Below are 25,364 nucleotides of genomic sequence, written 5' to 3' on the forward strand. Positions count from 1 at the left end.
CCTGGGCTAGCACCCAGGGAGAGCCTAGATTTCCCCTCCGGTGGCAGGAGGGGCCCATTGCAGGGCTGCAGGAAACTTGGTGCAAAGAGCAGCACATTTTCTCCCTAGTCCCCACAGAGGCCTGAAAATGCTTACTCTAGAGTAGCTTACACTGGAGTAAACTTAGGCTGGATCAAATGCATTTGTAGATGTGGCCACTGTTATACATTTACCTCTTGCTGGTTGTAGCAAAGAGTATGTGAAAAAGTGCTGAGGGCATCAGGTTACCCAATGGATATATACGTGTACTCACAGTCTCTCTGTGGTTCTTGAGAACCAACTGTTCACTCAGCTGGTCAGCCAGATTTCCTTTGTGCTCAACATATCAAAACTCCAGCAACCCAGCAGGTTGGTTTGATCTTTCCCTTTATAATGAGCTTGTGTGTTTCAGGTCTGAGGTAATTTCTTCTCTTTTAGTAGCATAAGCCAAATGAAACCTCTGTCATCAAAATCATCTTCCAAAGCACATGCCGATAACAGGCCTTTCCTTTTAGTCATGAAATAAAGGGGGTGGCTAAAAGCTTAGAAACCAGACACTGATTTACTCCAGATAAAATTCAGCATCTCTCAGCTGAGTTGGTTAGATGGCTTACATCATCTGAGAACCTGGCCTCATGCGTTTCCACAGTGATACCTTGTGGAAATACCAATACTGAACACAAACAACATACTACTTATTTTTACTTAAAATTAAAGTAAGCCATTAAAGTTCTACAGACTATGGAGCCAATTTTAGAAGCTTAAACTTGTGAAGGGTGTTCGTGGGACATATCAGTTCTTAAAGAAAAGTATTACCATATTTACTTAATTCCAAGACAAGATTTTCCTCCCTATAACATGGGGGGAAAAAGCCCTTTGTCTTGGAATTGAGTATGAGGCAGCAGGGGGCAGGCAGTTGCTTCCTGCCAGCCCACTGCCTTCTCTCTCTCTGCCCCATCTCTACCCCCTGCAGCTTCTGTGCTGCCTGCCTGACCACCCCCCGCCCCTTGCAGTCTTGGGCACCCTGCACCCTCTCTGCCTCGCCTCTCCCTTCTCACCATTTCTTCCTAAGACCCCGTGCAGCTTATCCTTGCTCTGCTCTAGTAGGCTTTGGCTCTGCTCCAGCCTGGGCATGAAGCATATCTGTGCCCCAGCCTGGCCTACTAGCAGCCATGGCAGGGGGTGCGGCAGCTCTGCCATTGCTACCAGGTCAGAGCAGAGTTTGACCCTGATAGAGCAGAACAGGGTAAGCAGCAGTGGAAGTGGTGGAGGGAGCATGGGGAGGAAGAGGAGGCAGGGTTGGCTGAGGCTGTGTGGGGAGGTAGGGACAAGAGTCAGGAGAGAAGGGGCAGGGGGTCAAGCTGTTTAACCCCCTCCCTCCCCCAACACTGCCCGCTGTCTTCACACTGACTCCCTTACAGGTTACCCCCATGATTGCTTCTCCCACTGCCTGCCCCTCAACTGCTTCCTTTATCATCTGCTTCCTGGCCACTGCTTTCCCCACTGCAGTGGTTGAGGGGATGAATTTAAGATGACCTTCTAATAATTAGGTCCTAGACATGGAAAATTGTAACAAAATTTCAATATATAGAACCTAAATATTGGTGGGTCATTTTATATTCAGGGTCATCTTAGGTTTAGGTAAATACTGTATTTTGTTTCTAGCATACAGGCACACTTTCCTGGAAAAAAATATTATGTCTGCCAAAAAACCCATGCCTGTGAAAAAAGAGACATCAGTTTTAGGTCCTGTAGTACCTGAGTGACCCAGCGTTCTGTCTATCAGGTGCCTGGTCTTTTTCATGACAGTCAGCAGGGTCCTCTTTTCCCTGGGATTGAGCATTTTTCATTTTTATTTTAGATTTTTTTCCTGCAGTGGCATGGAAACATGATTTACAACCACAGTGGTAAGGGCTTGTCTGCTTTAGATCGAGCTAAAGAACAAAGGACGCTTATACTACCAACGCAAGTATGTCCATGCCTGAAACTATTCCAGAACAGCCATTCCATGTTAAATACATACGCAAACTTAACCCAAAATAATTTAAACATCTACACAAGTCTTAATGCTTTGTAATTATGATGCATCATGAAGTTGCCATGTCTTAATTTTCAGGTTTGCCAAAGGCTGATATATTTTTCAGTGTTGTAAAACGGCTACAACATGATTAGGTATTTTCTAAACAGATTAACTCTTAGCAAACAGTTGGAAACTGTTATTAACAACAACCAAACTAAAAAATAAAGGTAGGAACTCTATCATTTTAAGGAAAATGACATGGGGTTTTATGGAAGAAATTTCAAGATGAAGCAATGGATGCTAATGGCTCATTTTTGTAGTGTTCTCAATGGTGCCTTTAGTTTTGTACCCACAAGCAGAGCATAAGTAATGTTAGTATGTAGGGAGTGAGAGTATGCCATTAGCACAAGTAATGTTAGTTTGTGGGCGGGGGAAAGGGATTTCTGGAACTGCCTAGGTGAGTGAGTTAAGAGCTCAAAATTACGTTCACTTTTAATGGTAGTTGTGTTCCTCCTAGCTCTGAGTTCTATAAAATCTTACCCTAGCTGCTTCAGAGTACCTGATATGTTGGTTCAGTAAGGTAAGCAGTTTTAAGCTTGATTGTTGCACACAATTAATTACACCTGCAGACTCAGCCTTTTGGCTCAGATGAAATGTAGGGGGCGTCAGATTCCCAAGACCTCTGGGCTTGGGCCTGCACGTAGGATGCCTGCCAATGGATCTGGGAGTATGAAGTCCCAGGGTGAGAGTCTGGGATGGAGGATGCTTGCCGGTTGTAGCGCCATATGTGTTGTTTAGAATGATTGAATTCTGCCTGCTCAATCAATATGGATTTTGGAATGATTGAATTCTGCTCAATCAGTGTAATTTGGAACTGATTTAGCTAATTTGACTTCGAACACCATATAGAAAAGAAAAGTTGGGCTAGAGAATTGATTGTAGACCTAAAACAAGTCAAATGATGCAAGGCTGACAAATTTGTCTGTGTCACCTGAAATACCGAATTAATTAAAATACCATTAACTCAGCTAAAAACTTCAACTTTAGCATGATCAGAGGTATATAACCAGGAGACTAATGTCTTCATTTGAAAAGATTAAAGGAAGCTTCTATAATTGAAAACTATTTAAGCCCCTTTCAAACAGAGGGACCCACAGGAGTATTTTAAACGCCTTTCCCCCCGTTTTTGTCTTTGAGTGCTGAAGTGGGAATGTTAACCTGGATAATGTATTCTGGTTTAAAAATCTGGTACCCCACAAAAAAAATGGGTTAGAATCTTAGTTGGCTAACCATATTGCCTCTTTTTATAAGCCTGGTTTTTAAAATTGTGTGTGTGTGTGTGTGTGTGTGTGTGTGTGTGTGTGTGTGTAATTAGCAAACTTTATCATAAATGAACTTTTAAAGAACAAGCAAGCATCTTTGCACTCACCTGATTGAGTGGTCCTATTTAAAGGCTGCTTGTGAACTGGGAGGGGAACTCGGGCCAATCCAGCTACCTCAGTGATAAAGTCCTGTTCTGCTTGCTGAACACAAAGGAGACAAATGTTTAAAATAGAAGAATGCTACCAAGAATGTTTATAGACTCCGTTCTCCTCTGCATGGGTGATGGAGAGGAAATGTATGCAGTTAAAAGCATACGTAGTGACCATCTTTACTTCTGTGTATGAAAGCATGTAACTATTAATAGGAAGACTGTTTTTTGCTGTTGATTAAAAGAAGAAAATGCATTGTGACAGATGTCCTCACAATGAAGGAGCTGGTCTCTTTAGAACTTGCTCTGTAGGGAACCTGAGGTGGAAAAATAAGACATTAATATAAAAAACTGCCACCAAATTTTCATCTTTAGGTGAATCAGATTTAACAATAAGTTTAATTGATGTGGCTTTTGAAAACTTGCAAATCTGCTTTACAGCCCATTTGAGCCAATGGGGTACCTTTCCATTGACTTCAGTACACTTTGGAAAAGGAATTTATCAGAAATTTTTGCTGCTGAGTATAACTGGAGTGGGATCAGGTCTTCAGATAGCTGTGTTTTGTTTTACTCTGCTTTACCTTTAGCTGGTTCTCAACCTCTGTTTCTAGATGATGTAATGCCAGTATCCTCTGCTTTAGAGACTTCAGTCGAGCCTGTTGCTGCATGTCAAACTGGGCCAAGAACCTTTTTTGCTGCAATAACATCCTGGTAAAGGGAATCAGAAAATTTTGAATATGTAGTTTGGTTAGTTGAAAGGATAGATACATTGTTAGAGGAAAGATAAGACTAATAACATCATCCTGTGCAGTGATAAATGACCAGTCAGTATTGCTACAGCAACATATTTTATTAGTCTCCATGATCAGTAAATGGAATCTCTGTATTTTTCTGTCTTCTAGTTAGGTTTATTTTTAATTCTAACCCCGTAGGTACTTATGTTGCCTTGGATGGTCCTTTGGTGAGATTCAGATCACATAGTGGTCTGAGATTACAGCGGTGGCTCTCTATCTTTTTGGTTGTGAGGCACACCTTGCTAGACTTGAGGGACACTTCCATAACTTTTGTGAATTGAGTGGCAACCATTTTCAAAAAAATATTTCTATATTACAGTGCTTACTTCCTTGCAGAGGGGCTGGGCAGTGCAGCTGGGGAATCGTTTAGGCAGGGACAAGTCAGAGTCTGTGCTTATCTGCTTGGCTTATCTACTTATCTGCTCCCACTTGTAGCACCTTTCAAAGGATCTGGCAGCACCCAGATTGTCTGGTTGACAATCACTGGTTACAGGCTGCAGCAGCTATGCTGCATTTGGTAGTTAATCTTCACATCAACTCTGTTGCCCATTTGCCAGGGAGACTAACTTTTTAAAACATACTGAAGACAGAAAAGAATTAGGAGCTTTAACTTGGCTAGCCCTCCTACTCTCCAGGGTGCATCATGATCTAGTAGGGATTACGGAGACCTAGTGGGACTCCTCACACAACTGGAGCATAGCTATAGAGGGCTACACCCTGCATAGAAGGGACTGGGTGGGGAAGAAAGGTGGAGGTGTTCCTCTCTATGTGAAAGCGCAGTACACTTCTTTGGAGTTCGGTTGCCAAAATGGACAGCTTGAAACCCTCTGAGTCAAGTGTTCGTGGCAAGACAGACCTAACTGTAGGTATATACTACAGACCACCAAACCAGAGGAAGGAACTCAATCTGGAGTTTACTTGAGAATTGACTGAAGCTGCACGTGCACGTGACTTGGTCATCATGGGCGATTTTAATTATCCAGACAGACATTTCTTGGGAGGAACACTTGGTTAAGTTGGATTGGTCGCGATCCTTTCTGACCTGTCAAGGATCTCTTCCTTACTCAGGAGGTGCATGGGCCTACCAGAGGCGACGTGCTGCTAGACTTGGTCCCGGGCAAAGGAGACAACTTGGTGACTGATTTTAAAAATAGAGGGAAGTCTGGGCAACAGTGACCATGAAACCATCATGTTCACTGTCGGACGTAAGGCAGACAACTAGGATTGAAGACTTGAACTTGAAAAATACAAATTCTAACAAACTTAGGTCACTAGTAAGGCAAGTGCTGTAGGATCAGGGACCAAAGGTGAAAGGTGTGCATGAAGAGTGGTTGTTCCTTAAGGACACACTCCTTGAAGCACAAAGGAAGTCCATTCCCATGCAGAGAAAAGGTAATAGAAGGGCTGGGAAGCCTGCTTGGCTAAACAGGGAAATCAGTCCTCTTAAGAAAGAAGAAAGAGGCTTATAAACAATGTAAGCTCAGGGTGGGCCCCAAGGAGGACTATTCCACGATGGCCTGCATTTGCAGGGAACAGATAAACAGGCTAAAGCAGTGACCAAACTTAGATTAGCAATGGGAATCAAGGACAACAAGAAGTTCTTCTTTAGGTACACAGGGAACAGGACAAAAACAAATGGGAGTGTGGGGCCATTGCTCAGCAACTCAGGAGAGCTGGTTACCACTACCCAGGAGAAAGCTGAACTCCTGAATGACTATTTCGCCTCTGTCTTTCACCGGACCAAGAGGAAAACCACACCAGGTGGAGTAGAGGATGAGCACAGTAGGAATAATCCCCTTCTTACTACAGTTGTCGAATTGGTGTAAGACCAATTAAAAAAATTAGATGCATACAAGTCAGTGGAACTGGATGATCTTCATCCTAGAGTGCTGAAGGAGGTGGCCGAAGTCATTGCAGAACCCCTGGCGAAGCTCTTCCATAACTCATGATGCTCTGGAGAAGTCCCTGAGGACTAGAAGAGGGCCAATGTTGGGCCCATCCACAAGAAGGGGGAGGAGGGAGGACCTGGCTAACTATAGGCCAAATCATGGCTTCGTCATGGGCAGGTCTTACCTTATGAACCTCACTTTCTTCTATGACCAGGTAACTCACCACCTGGACACAAGAGAGCAGGTTGACATTGTATACCTTAATTTCCAAAAGGCCTTTGATCTAGTAACCCACAATGTCTTCATGAGAAAATTGGAGGATTGTGGGCTTAACTCCAAGACAGCCAGGTGGATAAGAAACTGACTGCAGGATAGGACCCAGAGAGTCAAAGTGAACAGATCTGTGTCATCCTGGTGAGAAGTGGGCAGTGGTATGCCACAGGGGTTGGTGCTTGGTCCAGTACTTTTCAACATCTTTATTAACGATTTGGATGTGGGGGTGAAGAGCTTAATGGCCAAGTTCGCGGAGGGCGTCAAGTTATGGGGTAGCATGGTCATGCTTGAAGACAGGCTACAGATACAGGCAGATGATAAGCTAGCAAGTTAGGTGGATTGCCACCTGATGAAGTTCTATATTGACATGTGTGAGGGAGCGGGGCCTAGGGGCGGCCGTGAACTCCCTAGCGCCCCCTACCGTCATGTTAGGGTGAATGTAGCACCCTCAGAATCTCGCCCGCCACGACTTTGATGACTAATATATAATGTGGAGGCTGCCTGTTTCCCTAGTGGACGGTACTGGTGTTCCTGTCCCTAATCCAGAATGGGGTATCCATATGCGTCCCGCCTTAAGGGCTATGCGTGCCTCCAAACCTCCCCCTCAGCATGCCCCAAGCCTCGCAGCTGTTCTGGGGGACGTTTGTATGGTCCCTCGCCCCTCGGGTGCCCTCGCTCTCTCTCTCGGGCCCCTGGGCTAGGGCACAGGCGCTCGCCACCGTGCCTGTCCCCTTGACCCTTCTCAGGGTCAAGTTGCCCCACCGGGCTACACCCCGCCCTTATGGGCCGGGGTCTGCAACCTTGCACACTGCGCCTCCCTGGCGCCGACAATAGTGCCCCCCGGCACTGTGCCCCTACTGGGCACTGGGAACCTCCAAGCTGTTGGGGAGCTCCCGTGAGGCCTCCTCGCTCCCCTACAGCCTCACCCGGTCCTCCGGTGCAAACTGTAACAAAACCTCAAGCCATCTGGCTGCAACATAAACAGAGGCTCCATATGCCTAACGATAACTCCAAGCCCTACCAGGGCTCTCAGTCCTACCTCCCTTCAGGGTGATCTTGTTCCCCGCATCATCACAGCCGGTTAGTGTGGTAAGGCTGCGACCACCAACTCAGGGCACTCAGCTCAAGCCGCAGAGCTCCTGCTCCTGCAGCAGCCAGAAGGGAACTGTGAGTCAGGTTCCGGCCTAAGCTGTTTATAAAGGCCTGGCCCTGCCCCCTTCTGGCCATGTGACCACCTGGTCACCCTGGTAACCAGCACCTGAGCTGCCCAGGTGATTGGCAGCTCTGCCAATCACCCTCACAGTCACGGGGCACCTACGTGACTCCGTGACAACATGCCAGTTGCTCCAAATGGGGATGAGCAACACCCAGCACACCTACAGGTTTGGTGGCACCAAACTGACTAGCACCATGAATGAAAGGGACCTGGAGGTTATAATAGATCACAGTATGAATATGAGCCGGCAGTGTGATGCCATAGCCAGTAAGGCAAATAATATGCTGGCATGCATCAATTGATGCATCTCCAGCAAAACCAAGGAGGTGATTCTTTTGCTCTACTCAGCACTGGTGAGACCACAGCTGGAGTACTGTGTCCAGTTCTGGGCACCACATTTTAACAAGGACGTGGACAAGCTTGAGAGAGAGTCCAGAGAAGAGCCACCTGTATGATCAAGTTTTTCAAAAGCAAGCCATATGAGGAAAGCCTGAGGGATCTGGGACTCTTCAGTTTGAGGAAGAGAAGGCTGAAAGGGGGACCTGATAGCAGCTTAGTGCTACACTAGGGGAGTACATCAAGGGCTTGGTGAGCATCTGAAGGCACCCGAGAGGCAAACCAGAGTAATGTCTACAAACTCCTGGAAGATCGATTCAGGCTCAACATTAGGAAAAACCTCTTCACAGTCAGGGTGTCCAGACTCTGGAATAAGCTCCCTCCAGAGTGGTGCAATCACCTACCCCGGACATCTTCAAGAGGAGACTAGACAGTCACCTTGCTGGGGTCACCTGATCCCCAATTACCTTTCCTGATTTGTGAAGGGGGCTGGACCTGACAATCTTCTGAGGTCCCTTCTGGCCTTACAATCTGTGAATCTCTGAGGTCTGTGATATCAAACTGAGACATGCATATCTGACCTTTCCAGACCAGCATTTGCATTGGTAAATATACCTCTGCATGTTTTTTTTTTGATGTTTTAATGTTAAAATAACAGAACTCTAAATATCTTATCTCTGCTAAATATGAAATGCCTCTCTTCTCCAGCCTCCTCTGCTCTGAAACTGCAGTGTTAATTTCAGTTACGCCCAGATTTTTAAAGAGCTAAATACCTTTAAAAAATTGCTCTTTAACTGCCTTTGATATTTGAGCACTCCAAGTGCAACTGCCATCTAAATACCACCAAAGTACTTAATCAAGGGCTATTTTAATGTTAAATGACTAGAGAATATTTACTTTTTCTATTTGATATTCTAATCACCAAAGAAATCAACAGGAGCCCTCCCATTGATTTTTAAAAGGAAGTGGATCAGTTAATGCGTTCTATATAACTAGGATATAACCTTAGAGGAAATTACAGTAAGTGGGGAAAAATAAGTGCTGATAATTGATTTGTGTTATGATGCTATCTTGGATTTGTAAAGAAAAAAACCCTCCTTCTTCATGAATCTGTATTTCAGCTTGAAATGAAGTTGACTTTTTGGGAAAATATTAAAATATATTATGGACAAATTAAAAAATAAAGCAACAGCTATCATTGGTCAATTTGGAAGGAAGGAAGTTTCATGGAAACAGAATAAAGATTATAATGATGAGTGACAAAGTGAGATTTTTCTGTGCAGCTTTGAGCTATGTGGATTACTCTCTAGAAAACTAATATTTCAAATGAGGATAAAAAGTGGGCCCTCAGTAATGATTTATTTCAATTTAGAGGCAGCAGAATATCTGAAGAAACACTTAACCTCCTTAGTGTGTCAAACTTACATGGTCTGTGTCTGTCCTAATGCTAAGCCAGTTCTTTATGAAACAGTGAAGAGATGACATGAATAGGTAGTAGAAAAATTGACAGGAATATTACATTATAATCTCCTGTATTTCATGTCCTAGGGCCTGTTTTGCAAGCACATACACAATATATTTTTTTATGGTAGAAATTTAACCCTGGAAAGAGTTGTTTTTTAGCTGAGGATCTTTGGGTAAAATCATACTTGGGTGATCTACTTATTTTTGGTTGTACTAAAATCTTTTATGTTATATTTGCACTAATACATTCTAAGAACTAGATCTGTTTGAAAGATCTAGTCTAAAATGTCACGGGCAAAGGATGAATGGCTGAGCAGTCTTTCCAAAGATTTTAGAAACAGGAACACTTGTCTAGGATGGCTTAGCTTAAGGGCATATCGTACCTTGAGCTGGGGGTTGGATTAGTTGACCTCCTGAGATCTCTTCTCTACTTTTTCTGTTCTGCATAGAATATGAATTTCATTTTTCTTTTCATTTCAAATTCATGTTCCCTTAGCTCTACCTAAATTGCAATGTAAATTTACTCAAAGGCTGACTAATAATACTTCAATATTTAAAGTAGATAGGACAGAGTATGATGGATCAGAAAGCATTAGTACTCATCTAATATTTATTTCAAATTACTTTTAAAAAGCAGTGCATGGTTTGCAATGGGTTTTTCTTTATTTTTTTAACTATTCCAATAGAAATTAGATTTATTTGGCTTTCCATTCTGTGATCACTGAGCATCGAAAAGTTGGTTAATAACAAAGCAATTACTGAAATACGGTTTTCACATAATTTGGAAATACATTTATTTTCTTTTTCTTAAAGACAAGCAGCTATCACAGACAAACTATTTAATCATCAGGGATCCTGCACAAAATTGCAAATTCTCCATTTAAAAATATTGCAAATTCTCTGATTAAAAACTCCAAAGTCCATGATTAAAATGAAAGGCCCCTCACTTTCCCCACAGCCCTGTTTGAACTCTCCACTTGCTCCCCAACAACAGCCCCCCATCCCACCCTCAGCTGCCAGGGCTATGGGGCCAGGGAGCTGGGTCCACAGCCCCCTGCCCCTAGCAGGAGGTGGTGGCGGCTGCTGCAGCAGAGGGGAGCCCAGCTCACCCCTCTGCTGCCTACCTGCTGCACGTTTAGGTGGGGTGGGGGTTAGGGTTAGGGCCGCTTCTTGCACTCCTGGGGAGGCAGGGGGGAACCCATGACCCCCAGATCTGTGTGTGGGGCAGGGGTGGGTACAGGCTGCCCACTACTCAAGACTCCCACCCTGCTCTTCTCCCCCAGGGCCTCCACAGCCCAGTGGATGAGACCTGACACTGCAGGGAACAGCGGGGTTGCACAAGGATCTCTTTGCCACTGCAAGCTCTGCGCTCCCCTGGCAATGCATCTACTAGATGTACAGCAGCAGCAGAGGTGGTGGCCTGGGGTTGTGCCCCTCACTTCTGCCACATGTGCAGGGGATGTATCGCTAGGACAGTATGGAGCTTGGAGCAGCAGAGAGATCCCCGCGCAACCCCACTGTTCCCAGCAGTGCCATGTTGCACCCGCTGGGCTACAGAGGCCCTGGGGGAGGCAGCAGGGCAGAAGACTGAGCCCACAGCAGGCACCTGTGCCTGTCCTGCGCACAGATCTGGGGGGCACAGGTTCTCCCTGCCCCTCAGAAATGCATGCAGTGGCAGGGAGCTGGCCCCACACCGCCTGCTCCCTGGAAGAGCCACCTGCAGCCCCATCCTGCTCCCCGCTGGGGCCTTGAGGCTGCACATTGCAGCCCTGGGTCCCAAACCCCACACAATGCCTGGCTAGGCAGCAGCCCCAGCCCCAGCATTGCCCAGCTTCCTCCCTCCCTCTCTATGGGGGCCTCAATCCCCCCCCACCACCTACAGTAGCTGCTCTCCAGGCTACCTGGTGGCTGTGTGCAGATACATGCACATGGCTCCCCCTGCCTGACCGCCCTCCTCCTGCTCCCTCCCAGCTCCCTGCAGCTTGCAGAGAGCTCTTTGATAAACTGCAAAACCTGAAGGATTCTCCATTAAAATAAGAAATCTCCATTTTCCTCCAATAAAGGGGAAAATCCATATTTTTCTGTTTTTCATTGGGAAACAAAACCCCGATCCCTGTTAATCATATATAGAAGTACTGAGACAAGTCGTAAGATTTAAGAGCAAGTAATTCCCCAGTCTGCTCTCACCTTTGAGGAACAGCAGATGATATGTCCAAGGTACCTTCATTAGGTTTTTCTTTCAATGTCCATTCATTCTCTTCATGTTTTCTTTTAAGTCTGTGATTTTCACTCCTTTCTGCTAAAATAACAACACTCCTGAAATAATCATCTGCTCAAAATTACAAGCCCTGTGATAGTTTTAGTTGTGTGACTGCTGTTAATTTATATTTTCCTATCAGCACAATTCAATACAGTCTTCCAACAATTATTGCTCTTGTAGTATATGAAATACATTTTGCTTACTTATGCCACGCTACACACAATTTCTTTTAAAACTAGTTGAAATACTTACCTTTTTTTCTCCACGAAGGTTAAGACACAGGTAATTTTAAGGGAATTAATATTTTTAGCCATTTTCCTCATTAAACTGATGGATAGATCATAGAATCATGGAAAATTAGGGTTGGAAGGGACCTAAGGATATCTAGTCCAACCCCCTGCTCAAAGCAGGACCATCTCCAAATAGATCATCACAGGCAAGGCTTTGTCTAGCTGGGTCTTAAAAACCTCCATGGATGGAGATTCCACAGCCTCTCTATGGGTGTGTCTACATGTGCATATTAATGTGAAGTAATAAACATTGGCACATATTGCACCAGAGTTTATTGCTCCAGGGGACTGTGTTTACATGTATGTTCAGAATCACAGTACGTTGAGCCCGACTGGAGCAACCTTAGCTGGCAGGGAGTCTGGGGGGGTCAGCTTGCCAGCCCAGGGCTGCTCCGACCCCGCTCAACATGCTGTGGAGGTGATGGCTGGGGTACAAGGGTGTTCTAGTTTGGGGCTAGCTGGCAGGCAACCCCCATACCGATGCACCCTCGTGCCCCAGCCAGCTGGGTCAGCATCTACATGTGTGCTGCTGCACACAAAAAACCTCTTCTGCAGGACAGTACTTGTATTTACAAGTACTAGCTTGCTGAAGAGTTTATTTGTTTCCTGCAGCTTAATAGGGCTGCATGTGTAGATACTGAGATGTTTACTGCAGAGCTAATTAGCAATGCAGTAAACGTCTCATGTAGACACACCCTGGGTAGTCTGTTTCAATGCTTTACTTCCCTCCTAGTGAAAGACTTGTTCTTAATAGCTAACCTAAACTTCCCTTGGTGTAAATTTAGACCATTGCTTCTTGTTCTTTTATCTGCCACCACTGAGAACAATCTAGCTCCATCCTTTTTGTAACCACCCTTCAGTTAGCTATAGACTGTACACCAGTTTCCAATTACTTACACTGATTTATGTAACCTGTAATGGAACAGAAGTTCAGCACATGTAGACTGGTTTAAAAATGGCAGAACCTGATCAGAGAGAGACTTGGATGGATGTATTATCAGATTTAATTGGTTTAGTTTAGTCCAGTCAGTCAAACTTCTGTTCCAGATCTCCTCCTAACTCAAATCAGATTTCAGTCCCCTGGCATCCCAGGCTACTTTGCAGGTCCCCATTAATACTTGCAGGGTAGGTGGGCTACCCTCAGCCCGTTTGTCTGTTCTGCCTAAACACTGGGCCGGCTCTGCCCCTGGGATGTCACAGGAGTCAGGCCTGAGAGATGCACAGTAGAGGGCTGGGGAGCAGAGGCAGAGGGGTCGGGGAGTGGATATCCCCACCCCATGGGCCTGGCTCTGGACCTCTGAGAACCAAGCGAGCACAGCTGGAGGAGGGATGCCATCCTTCCTCCCTGCCCTTCCCTTCCCTTCCCCCCCGCCCCTGCTGCCACTGACAGCTGGCTGCTAGGGGGCCAGAGCTGGGAGACAGGCCGCACTGGGAGATATGGAGAAGTGCCCCCCACCTTCTAGCCTCAGCCAGTGCAATATTCTGTGCGCCCCCCACCAAGGATGAACATATTCCATTCACTCCTGATCCAATCTATGCAGCTTAGAGAAACCTGCATAGGTTTGATTTATTCCTACTTGGGCTTTTTGAATATCCGTACCTAGCCATCAGGTAATTGAAGGCTGTTATTAAATCGCCTCCTAAATCTTTTCTCCAGACTAAATAAGCCAAGCTCCCTCAGCTTCTCCTCATAAGATCAAAATGAGCATATGTGGAATTGAGGCATATAAATTAAAACTTTGACCTAAAAATCAATTGCCACCTCACCCTGGAGACAGCTGAACTCACAAGAAGTCTCCCAGTCTGACCCGAAAGTTCCTCAGGTTTCTAGTACTCGGCCCCAATCTGAATATTTTGGTGCCCCGTTCACAGGTAAGGCTAAATGAAATCCAGAACCGAGGTGCTCCTCTACCTGTCTTCTCTAATGGCCATGAACCAGCTGGCATTTAGACAGCATGGCAGGACTGGCCTCTTCACAAAATGCAGTTGTCATTTTCTTTTCAAATGGCCGCTACTACTCACCTTTTATATATGGATGTAGTTATAGTACATGTTGACCAAGTGAGAGACTGGATTAAATAGTCTCTTAAACCTAAAGGAGTTCAAAACCACCGATCTGAGAACTCCTTAATTACCAGGTGTATGTGGGCTGCTCTCAGTCCTCTTCTTTACGCTGTGGTAGTGTGCAGAAAATAATTCAAGATTCATTGAATTAAAAAGAGCACAAGAGGAGCCATAGCCCAGTGATTAGGGAACCTCACTGCTAAGAGGAATTCTTGGGTTCTGGTCCTTGCTCTTGGAAGGCTTGTGTATTTTCAATTAAATAATTACTGAATAAAATGCAGATACAATCCTTGGAACAGAATTGAGAACCCAGGGACTCCTCACACCCCAACTAGGTTTTAAGAGTCACACTCTTTTTTTCTGGCATAATGAATCTTGTATTCTTTTCTGTATAGTGGCACAGCTTATACCTATTATCCTTTCTTTCATATAGGCCTTCTGTCCTGATATGAAAAAGGGCTTTAATAAAAGAGAAATGGTTGTTCAATGCTCCTAAAGAAAAATCACAGCTGGATTGCAGCAAAAGCACGTAGGTTTTCAAAATGCCTTCACTACTAGTTATTCATTTGATCTGTAAATGTCTGCTGGGTCTGTCTCTTGGGCTACCCTGGTCTAGATGCTATTATTCGGGGCCTCATAGACTCCTGTGTTTATTACCAACATCAATAAGCTTGTGTTCTACCGTGCCAAACTTATACTTTAACGGAATAGTGAAGGAATCTTTTCCCCTAAATGCGGAACTTTGATTCAAGAGCAAAAAATGTGCTCCTAATACTGCTTATGATTTAAATTCTTACACAGTATATAAATCATATAGCACTTGGGCATCAAAACATGCATATAACCAGACAAACCCATGAAAAAAAACCTCTACAAGAGTAATTTCTAGGCTTCTGGTTTGTGTAATGAGTATTCTTTACTCTCAACTTGGATGCCAGTTGTGAATGGTAATCAAAGTCCTAGTTAAGCAAAGCGCTTAAGCATGTGTTTAAGTAAATCCTGATTCAGAAAATGTCTTGGCTCATGCTTCATTTTAAGTGGATGCTTAAGGTCCATTCAACTCAACAGGATTTCAGGAACTGCTGAACGAGGGTCACAAGTCTAGACAGTAGTGTGGTTGAGGGTGAGAGGTGTCTGGGATAACAGCCCTAGATGATGCCCTTAGGTGGGGAAGGCACAAAAATAGCCACTGTCACATGTGGCTGTGTGCATTATTATTGCTGGCAGTCAATGCTGCCCCACGTGGACCTACTGATTAGAGCTACCCTCCCACAGCTTTGGGACTAGACTAGTAAAGGGATACCAATAGTTTTTAAGCACCTATGGCCAAAATGTAGATCCTTGAAACCACAATGAAGGCAACCCTGTTTCCAATGCCAAAATCAACTAAGTGCATAAAGTTTTGCTTCTGGTCATGCCAAAAAACACATCAGTCATGACAATGCTGAACATTTTGGTTCCTACCTCATGCCTAAGCTTTATCAGGATTCACAAGCAGGGCATCTTCCCTCACTACACTTCTGACCAGGCTGAGAGAAAACTTACTAGCTCAGGCCACATGCAACATGGCTGCTGAGCAGAAGATTCCCCTCTACTAACTTTATTCCAAGATGGAAAACTCACTTAAAATGTGAGTGATACAGACTCAAGTCCTTCCTGAGGAAACCATGAGCCTGCACCCAGGAGACCACCCCACCTACCAAGATACAGGATATTTGGAGGTAAGCTTGGCTGGGATCTTTCGATCTCTATTGTTGAAGCTGTTCGACTTTACGTGGAATGATTAGATAATTCTTGGGCAAAAAAGACTCTCTTGCCTGCCAGTCTCTCTTTCTGAGAGAGGGAAGATCTGTATGCCCAGCCCCAGCTGCAAAGACAATGAATATGAATGAGCCTTTCATATTAAATAATTATTGAATGGGAACTGAAATGCAGCTCTCCCCTCTTCCAGGAGAGTGCTCTAGCTACTAGGTTATACAGCCATATTCTCTCTCTGGCCCACTGAATATTTAGTTAGGTTATGCCAGTTGTTCTCAATCTTTTTAGACACAAGGCAGCCCTTGCTAGACTTGAGGCACCCTTCCAGGACTTTTGTGAATGGAGTGGCAACCCATTTCAAAAACAATTGTTTTGTTATGATGCTTATTTCCTTGCAGAGGAGCAGGGGAGTGGCCAGGCAGAGAGAGTCTGGGCCTGCCTTTATCCGCTTATTTCCTCACACCTGGAGCTTGAGCTGCCTCTGCCCCTGTCCCTGTCTGCTTCTCTCCTCACCCTTCTTGCAGCACCCTTCAAAGGATCTCAGGGCACTCCAGGTGCTCCAGCATCCTGGTTGAGAATTACTGATTGAGCATTGGCTTCTAAATCTTACTGCAATTCAAATGAATAATAATAATACTTCTAATATTCCATTTTTTCAAGTAGAAAATAGATCTCAACATTTGATTGACTGTTAAATAAAATAATGCTGTTATATTTTAAAGACACTTTTCACTCAGAAACAAATCAATAGCAGTGGCCAAAAATATATAAATTACCACCACCTGGTTATAAAGACAAGGCACACCTAGAAGAGATTTCAGTTGTTGAAGTTTTTTGTCTTCGTAATCTCCCATGATTTTTCCTATTTGCTGGTAGTAGCTTTGTACCACTCTATTGACGCCGCTGATGGTCACATATACACTCTCTACAGCTGATTCTGTTAATCTTTCCTGCAATGTACAGTACAAGAATTGTTATTTTACCAAGTTAAGGACGAAAATATGTAGTTCACTTAAGCAGTGAGAAGGAAGATGTCTGGAAAACCTCATTTCTAACTCTAGCTGTGAACATCTGACTGTAAATTTACTGCTTGGGAAATATGCTAGATTAACATTCATGAAAATGAGTTCCACTAAACCTTGCAATGCAAAAATATTTGTGTAAGCTGAGTGTGCTATGACTGATGTTCCTGTGGCTTCTCAGCTCTGCAGCAGTTCTGCTTATTAACTCAGAGTACTTATTATCCCTAAATAAGTGATCCTATACCTGTTCTTAATTGTTCCTAAGACAGAGAGAAATAGGAAATTTTTAATGACTTTACATATTCTGTAGTTAGATGTAGGCTTGGCTGCTAGGGTGTGTCATCAGAATAGCCCTGTACTCCTATCCAGTTTTAGCAGGATACTTGGTTTCTAAGCCAGGTCACAGTCCTCCTTACAGTGCTTCCTGACACTGGATAATACAGGCCTGAAGCTTTCTTCCATTTTATCAAGGTATCTCCTTCCTAGCAAGGCCATTGAAGAATTCCCTAATACCTTTAAGTCTTCTCTGTCTTCAGAGCTCTGCTTTGTAGCTTCCTGTCGGGCATGCTGGAGCAAGGTCTGGCCAATCCCTTGCTCCACGTGTTGCTGCATAAGCTGAAGAGCTTCTTGGATTTCTGTCACAAACTGGTGGTGAAATTCTGAACGTGTTTGTTGAGTCTCCTCCTCTAGCTTCTCCTCTTCTTCCAGAATGTGGGACTCCTGGTGACCAGATAAAAACTTTAAGATTAGTTTACTTTCTCCTATATGCTCTATGACACCAAATACAGGATATTAGACAACTGATTCTTCATGGGATAAATTTCACATTCTGGCATAACTCTAACTATGCTGGTAAATTCCACTGAGTTGAGTGTTTCTCTATTTGAAACAGGGCTGTCCTGTGCTATATTTAAATGTAGCTATACCTAGTTTATTCTAGAGAGCCCACTCTAGTCTTAATGCTCATTACCTATACTGTTAGGAGCAATGTGCTACTGAAAGTGATACCTTTCAGATTAAATTTGAAATTAAACATGCTGTTTAATGCCCAGAAATGGGCAGGACCTAATTTTAAATTTAATTTCAAGTTTAACAAACTCCAAATAGCAAGTATATTAATCTCAGTGATGCACTTTTATTCCAAACCAAGTCATTACAATTGCCTACCATGGTTTCAATTATTATGTAAGAGGTAGGTATTGTTGTTGTTGTTACTGCTGTTACTACTAGAAAGCTGTAAAATACTTCAATGTTCAAAAACTTTTTTTTTGGAGGCGTCCATGTATTTTAATTGTAGGGTCCAAATACAGTGGTTTCCACATCCCTTAAACTGACTATGCTGTAATGAATTCTTTCCTTTCTCTCCTTTCAATTTAAGAATGCTGCACTATAAAGGCTAAGATAATAGGCTAACATAAAGCAGGGCCAAGGTTAAAGAGTGAGTTATCATTAAATTTGTATTTCACCTATAGCAGTTACTGCAATAATAGATATAATCTGCAAAAATTCTTGCCTCACATTTTCTGGACTGTCAATGTTACAAGACAACATCACTCTAAGACTATTTAGAATAAAATGTGTTATACACCTTTCCCTTCCCTGCCTTTTTCTTTCCCTTGCACTTAAGGTTAAACTAATAAAGTAAAATTAATTTGATGGCTGATAAAGAACCTATGTTGCTTCTAAGAAATAAGATATGCAAGTAGAAATGTATTCAAACTACCTACTGGTATTCAGGAGGTGCCTGTGTTAATGTTGAATTGTTTTGACACATTTTTATATATAACTCAGCCAGATGTTTCTGATTTTTTACACTAACAGGAATTTCATTTATCAGTTTCCCTTCCTTCTAAGACACATATGTCACCTCATCATGATTGAGCCAAATCTCAGGTTGCTGTTTTTTAAAATAAAATTTACATCTTTATAATAACTTAGAAGATTCATTGTCCACATTGCTGTTTAACAGTATGCCTAAATAGGCAAATGCTCAAACTTATGTTAGTTTTTAAAAAAATGAACCCAGTAACCTTGAATGTGACTTAAGCCATCACTTCTACCTCTTGCTCATTGATGGGGTTTCATTTCTGATTCTGGACCATCCTTGATCACTGTCCTTTTTTTCCTACCATGGCTTAAAAGGCAGCACCCACTGCCATTTCTCCTTTGGCAGGCAGGATCACATGATGCGTTTTTTGGTACTTCCCCCCTCTTAAGGTCAGTAATGTTGCTATAAAAAGCATCAAGGAAGAGCATACTTCCTTCTCCCTTTATGCTTCTGTACAAACTGCAGGTTGAATTCTGTAGGGCAAAACAATCTCTGCTGCAGGTCTGTGTTCTTGCAGGAGCTAGATGCCTGCAAAAGTGGGTATATTAGGAAGCATATTAAGTGTAAAACAGGATGAATGCAGTAGTATGTGTGTTTATACAGTAATGTTTTGACTTTAAACAGCATGAAGAGTTATTACCAACATCTTGAGGCCCTTGCATTCAAGAGGAAATATGTTAATAGAAAAAACAACCCATGCCAAACTGGTGTGGTTACAGACAGTTACCAGATTTCACTCAAGGTGTCAAACAAGGGATAGTGTCAAATAACAGGACTGCAATATAGACTTCTTAGTCCAGGTGTTGTTTGGATAGATAAAACTACCTGTCATAACTGGAACAACCACCCACTCTATGGCACAAAGCTACATTATGTTTGATGGGTTATTCAATCTACCTATGCAGTAATATCAGGTGGGTTGGGGACTAATATAAATGCCTTGTGGAAATGTCCACTGCTGTAGAAACTTGGTATCTAGTGTTATTAAGTGCATGTTAAAAACTATCTAAAAAAAGATTAACTATCCAGTGATAACACATAGACACAAGCTTCTCTTCTTTTTCTGTAAAGAGCCTCAAGGCTGATTAGAAGACAGAACTAAGGACGGCGTTTATTTGGAGAGATGGTCAACTTGTAGAGTGGATGTGAACGACCAATACAAAATATACTTCTAGGTGGACTGAGAGACTTCAGGAGAAACTTTCCTCCAAATGAGGACATTTAGGGTGCATATTAGGATTACATGCATATCTGCATACCTCCAACAAGGTGCATATTCTCACCTTGCTGGAGACAGACTTGTTTTAAATTCCTTTTCTGTACATGTGGGCTCCATAGGTTTGAACAACTTTTCACATAAACTAAATTTATATTTTTACCTTATGCTAGCTATGCTATATAGGTTAAAGCACCTTACATGGCAATAAGTATTAATCTGATTTTGCAATAGAGGGCATTTCTCTTGATATTTATTCCTTGGACTTTTTAAAATCTTGAGACCTCCTAAGGCTGCCAGATATGACACATGGTAAGCACTCCGAAGGAAATAGTCAAGAGACTATAAATACCATTGTTTTCTGGAACTGCCACTGGCGTTCATCTGAACAATGTGAGGAGCTCTTTTGCAGGACGTGTTGCTCTCTTAGCTCTTGAAGCAAGTTTTTCTTCCTGGACATTCTCATGTGAGTCAGAGTAGCCATAGCAACGTTACGGAGACTTAACCTTCTGAGTACTGAGCACAGCAACAGCCTGTGTTTTCGCAATATGTAGTTAGTAGACCTGAGAAAGAGAGGATGTTTTGAATCTCTGTTTATCAATTAAGCTGTTTGTGGGTTCGTTTTTTTTGGCATAGGTATATTCAGCAGTGATGGTACTAGCTCAAAGCTGGTAGAGTTACTACAAATACAATGCATGTCTTGTGTGGCAACTTACCTACAAATATGTCCCAAAACATTTTACAGGATTATATGGTAAATTATATGATTATGAAAATATAATAGTTTGTTTTGACTAAGTTTAAAGAGAAGAAAAGAATAAAAAGGTGGGAAAAAGAGATGAAATCATATGCATGGTGGGGGTAGAAGGTCTGACCTGAGGTAGAAGGAAAATGTATCTGAAAGCTATTCTAAACTGCAGGAACTACAGAACAGGTCAGCTTTAGTCACCACTAGTAGGACTATATGGTGGAACGGAGAGGAGGTATGTGTTAGCTGTCTGGAAGGAAGCTGGTAGAAGTGGTTGAAACAAACCTATGGTGTATTTCAAAACAATGGAAATTTTGAACTTAAACTTCAAATAGATAGGGATCTAATAGAGTTCTCTGAGCATTTGGGACAATAGATATTTTTTGGTGTGTGCGCAAAATGATAGCACCAATATTTTATTGTGCTGGCAATTTGGGAAGGTGGGATTGCACAGAAGAGAAAATTGTAATAGTTGAGAAGATAAAGGGAAAAATGGCTATTTGATGGAGAGGTGAATTCCAGGGGCCTGGTGTACAATTGCATTTTGTCTAAGGCAGATTTGCAAATTTATTGTTGGAGAAAGATTTCAGTATCTCAGGTTATGTCTGTTTAGACCAATCAAAAAAGGAGGACGTGGAGTTGGTTCTTTTGAGAAGAATATCTATCTTAGAATTTTAGCTGAAAGAAGATGAAAATTGAGTGAGCAGAGAAGAGTCAGTGAGTGTACACAGATGCTGCCTTTGTGCCACCAAAAAACTGGCAGAAAGGCCAAGCATACAAACATCCATGCCCCTTGTTGTGGCACAAATACCCAAAGTTTGTGGACACGATGCAGGTATTATACATTTGTGCTGCAATTTTGTGGTTAACATCTGTTTGCTATAAGCCCGGAGCTGCCCATACTCTTCAGCCCTGTCCCCTGGGGCTTCAGTGGCTTGATCCCGCAAACCCCAGAAATTCCCATTCCCTGGCCTGCAGGGTCAGGCCCCTGAAGCCCTGGAAGTGCCTGCCTAGGTTCCTAAAACGTGCATCAAAACTCCAGTATGGTCTTGGAGATTGGATCACTGACTTTCCGTGTTTTCAGAGACATGCCCTGAAGATTCCCAGAAGCACATCTCTGGAAGCAGGGACCACATTACCCTTTTCCTCAGAGGATCAATGGGTGGGACAATGGGTGATGCGTGTTTCTCCTAATTAAGCGGATTAGATGTGTTGAGACATATCATGGCACAGCTGATTTGCTTAATTTGGTGATGTCTATTTAAACCCAGTGATATTGAATGGTATGTGCAGTTGTGTATCAAAAGCAGCGGTCAAGGTAAAAGGTTGCTAGAAAACAGCAGTACTGGGTACTTCATCTTGTACAATGCAATAGAGCATGCCTGGTATAGAATGGGAATGACAATTTTGTGGCCTGCTACAAAGTGCCAGAGAAAAAACAAGTTCCTAAGTGACAGCTGAATTGCGTTCAAGATTAGGGATGTTAACTAGTAAATAATTAATACTCCATCACTTAAAATTTATGGTAACTGGCACTGAAGAGCCTGAAATTTCCCCTATACCACTTTCTAACCAAGCGTGGATTATATCAGAGTTTTTAACTTCATCTACAGTTTTGTTTAGGGATTAGACATAAAATCTTACTTACTCTTCACTGAGGCCACCTAATTGGTTTAATACACCTTGGATGATCTTCTCATGCTTCTCAGACAAACGTTTTTGCATGACAGCAGACAGAGCATACTCCTTGGCCCACAGCTATGAGTTGGGGAGGGAACCACAATGGTAAGATTTCCTCATTGTAATTGCTTTAACATTTTACTATATTATGAATTGCGTTTTTTCTGTAGTATTTCATACACAATGGTCTCATGAAGGCTACCCAATCTGAAGAAGGGTGTTTGTGCTTGAAAGCATGCAAAGAACCATTTTACAACAATTTAGTTAGTCTAATAAAAGATATCACATTTACCCAAAGAACCTTATCTGAACAAGTCTTGGGGCACCTATGCAGTGTCATGCAGATCGTTGTTTGTTTGTTGTGCTGATATGGCATGTGTGGTTCTGTTGAAAAGCCCGTGTATCCACTTCTGTGTCACTTTTATCCCCGTATGGATTATGTTGTGCTGTCTCTGTATATCTTTGATTTTGATCCTCACTTGGCCAAAGGAAAAAGAGAATAGGAAAAACCTCTAAGTATCTCTTTCCATTGTGATACTAGCGCAAGGACAACTGTCACTCCCGAACACAAGCAGAAAGGTCCACTGGTGGGATGGGTACCCATGTTATTGTCCACTTATAATGGGATAAACAACTGTATTATAGGAAGGGCATCTGAGAGAAATGGCCCCTTGGCCAGAGGTGCTCCAGATGTCTTGGCAAGATAAGACATTTCTGGAGGATTCTGTGACTCATGAGCAATTACAGCAATGAAGATGCGGGGAAGGGCTGGCGTGGAAGTATTTTAAGTGTTTTTTGTAAGGTGGCAAGGGCCTTTTGGATTTTCTCAGGTTTTGGAAGGATCCAGGTCCCCAGCAGTCCAGGCTGGCAGGATCAGCAGGAAGGCTGGATACTGACAGGCCTCTCTGAAGGATAGGTGGTAGTCAGATGAGAGGGTAAGCAACTTGTCTTTTTGTTCTGTCTCTAAATTAATGTTCATTTTTTTTTTCCTGTATAATTTTTTTCTCCTACATAATAAATACTTTTGTTTTTTGTCTCCTTACTGATTGCCTATGGTGAAGAGTGATCTCTGGATGAGTGATAGTCCAGGCCACCCATTCACAACCCGAGGGGAATTTACCCAGAGCTGGCAGAGATTCCCCTCATGCAGCTGTGAGGTCTGGTATAAGGGCTCTGGAGCTAAGGCTTACAGAGCTAAGGAGTTATCCCATGGCAAACCTTCTTTTGTCCCTTGGGTCAAGTGGTGGGACAACAGGGAGAAACATGGGATTCTATGGGTACCCTGTGAGCAGGTTTGTGACAAACATTACCCCCCCATAATTTTCCTTTCTCCCAAATACCACATTCACATGGAAGTATTAAAAATGCCACCCCTATCAAGATATGCTATTCCTAAATGTTTTTCCCAATACTTAGAGCTATGGAATAAAACTTAGTGGAGACAATGGGAGTCTTTCCTCTGAATTCACTAGGATTTGGATCAGGCCTGAGCTTTACTTTTCAGCAAATAGGCATTGCAGTCTCTAACTAATTGACGAAGGGTAACCGGCAAAATGGATGCAATAATATTTCAGCAAGTGATGCCTGTGGGTTTCAAAGATTCCATTTCCACCTTGCCTCCGAATCCTAAATGAAAACTATCGAACACCCTTTCTGAAGCACTGCATGATTTTTGTTTTCACTGAAAAAGTTGAAGATTTTGTCATCTTGCAGCAAACTCCATATTCTACGTTGTTTGTATGGAGTACAACTGTGCTCCCTAGTGGTTAAAAAGGGCCTATATTAAGCAACCTATGCTATGATTTAGCATGTGCTAAGTAGAAGCAAGTGGGTAAAGTCTAATGTCCCCTTCACACCTATGCTTTTAAATAGGCACATGGCTGTTTTAGGAAGATCTGCCAGGTGTACCTATTTGTCCAGCCCATCTAAAATGATTAAACTGTGGACACCTAGCGACTAGTAAAGCTGCAGCCAAGAAGGGAACGTGTTGTATGGTCTCTTTTTATATATAGCATGTGTCAAATTAAGCTTTATAAGCCCCCCTGATACCTTGGTGACAAATGTCAAATACATGCTTGAATTAGTAACTGCACCAATAACTAACTTTGGCTGCTCTATTTTGAATAGGCTTATCAAAAGTTTCACACTTATCCATGTATGGGTAGTGAATTCCGCAGTTTCCAGAAGTCCTCCATGTCTGTGCATTGCACTTGTTCTCTTTTGGCAGTTCTGACAAGAAGAGTTAAACTGACCTTTTCCTTTCTGGAAGGGGATTTTCAGAGATGGATACTCAGTGACTGCACTTAACTGCTTGTTCGTTCTTGCTAATCATTTCAAAGACCTGGTTATTGACTGAGGAGCTATTTCTGTGTCTTACATGCCAGTTTGCTCTCAAATGCTACCTGGGTTAAATCTCACTGGGCTCACTAGGAGAAGGAAGATGAGGGGATACACTGAACTGTAATATATTTGCAGTCAAATAAAAAATATCAACCCCCTCCAGTGTATCCTTTCCAAATACCGTGAACAAGAGATGTCTTGAATGACCATGAAAAAAGAAAATACACGTGTTTATTTATTCTTATTTGCTAAGCAGTGGATGCTGAGAATATGAAACTCATATTTGCCAGTTAGATAGCATCTAGTACAAGACACATGCAAAATCAACAATGTCTTTCTATTTCACTAAGACCTAGAGAAAACATGGATAAATAGTGGAATCACCTTAGCTACGCAGGCATTAAGCAAACCAGAAAAGAATGAGTATGGTAAGTTCTATTAAAAAAGTACCTATAGTCTAGTGATGGAAAAGTGACCATAGTCCTTGGTAATTTGTTCTGATAGTTAATTACCTTCACTTTTCGCTAAAAATATTTGCCTTATTTCTAGACCACATTTGTCTGTCTTCAAATTCTAGTCACTGGTTCTTGTTACACTTTTGTCATTTAGCTGTGTTGAAGAGCCTGCTAAGGTCAAATTCTTGTTCTGTTCCTTTTATATGGGATGTAAGTACCCTT

The 25,364-nt window shown here is 42.8% G+C and overlaps 1 protein-coding gene across 1 annotated transcript in view; it reads right to left on the reverse strand.

The window, feature by feature from the left end:
- Positions 1 to 25,364, reverse strand: part of EVC (EvC ciliary complex subunit 1) — a 114,251-nt gene that overhangs the window by 1,559 nt on the left and 87,328 nt on the right. Inside the window, exons 13-20 of the mRNA XM_019553029.1 lie at positions 22,316 to 22,425; positions 20,272 to 20,482; positions 17,389 to 17,595; positions 16,659 to 16,803; positions 11,669 to 11,780; positions 4,091 to 4,217; positions 3,468 to 3,561; positions 1,777 to 1,888 (exon numbers count right to left, since the gene is read on the reverse strand). Of these exons, the coding sequence (XP_019408574.1) occupies positions 1,777 to 1,888; positions 3,468 to 3,561; positions 4,091 to 4,217; positions 11,669 to 11,780; positions 16,659 to 16,803; positions 17,389 to 17,595; positions 20,272 to 20,482; positions 22,316 to 22,425 (1,118 nt within the window). The remainder of the gene's footprint in view (positions 1 to 1,776; positions 1,889 to 3,467; positions 3,562 to 4,090; positions 4,218 to 11,668; positions 11,781 to 16,658; positions 16,804 to 17,388; positions 17,596 to 20,271; positions 20,483 to 22,315; positions 22,426 to 25,364) is intronic.

The sequence above is a fragment of the Crocodylus porosus genome, unplaced genomic scaffold (assembly GCF_001723895.1).
Source record: "Crocodylus porosus isolate Cpor-Errol unplaced genomic scaffold, CroPor_comp1, whole genome shotgun sequence".
In the NCBI taxonomy this organism is placed as follows: domain Eukaryota; kingdom Metazoa; phylum Chordata; order Crocodylia; family Crocodylidae; genus Crocodylus; species Crocodylus porosus.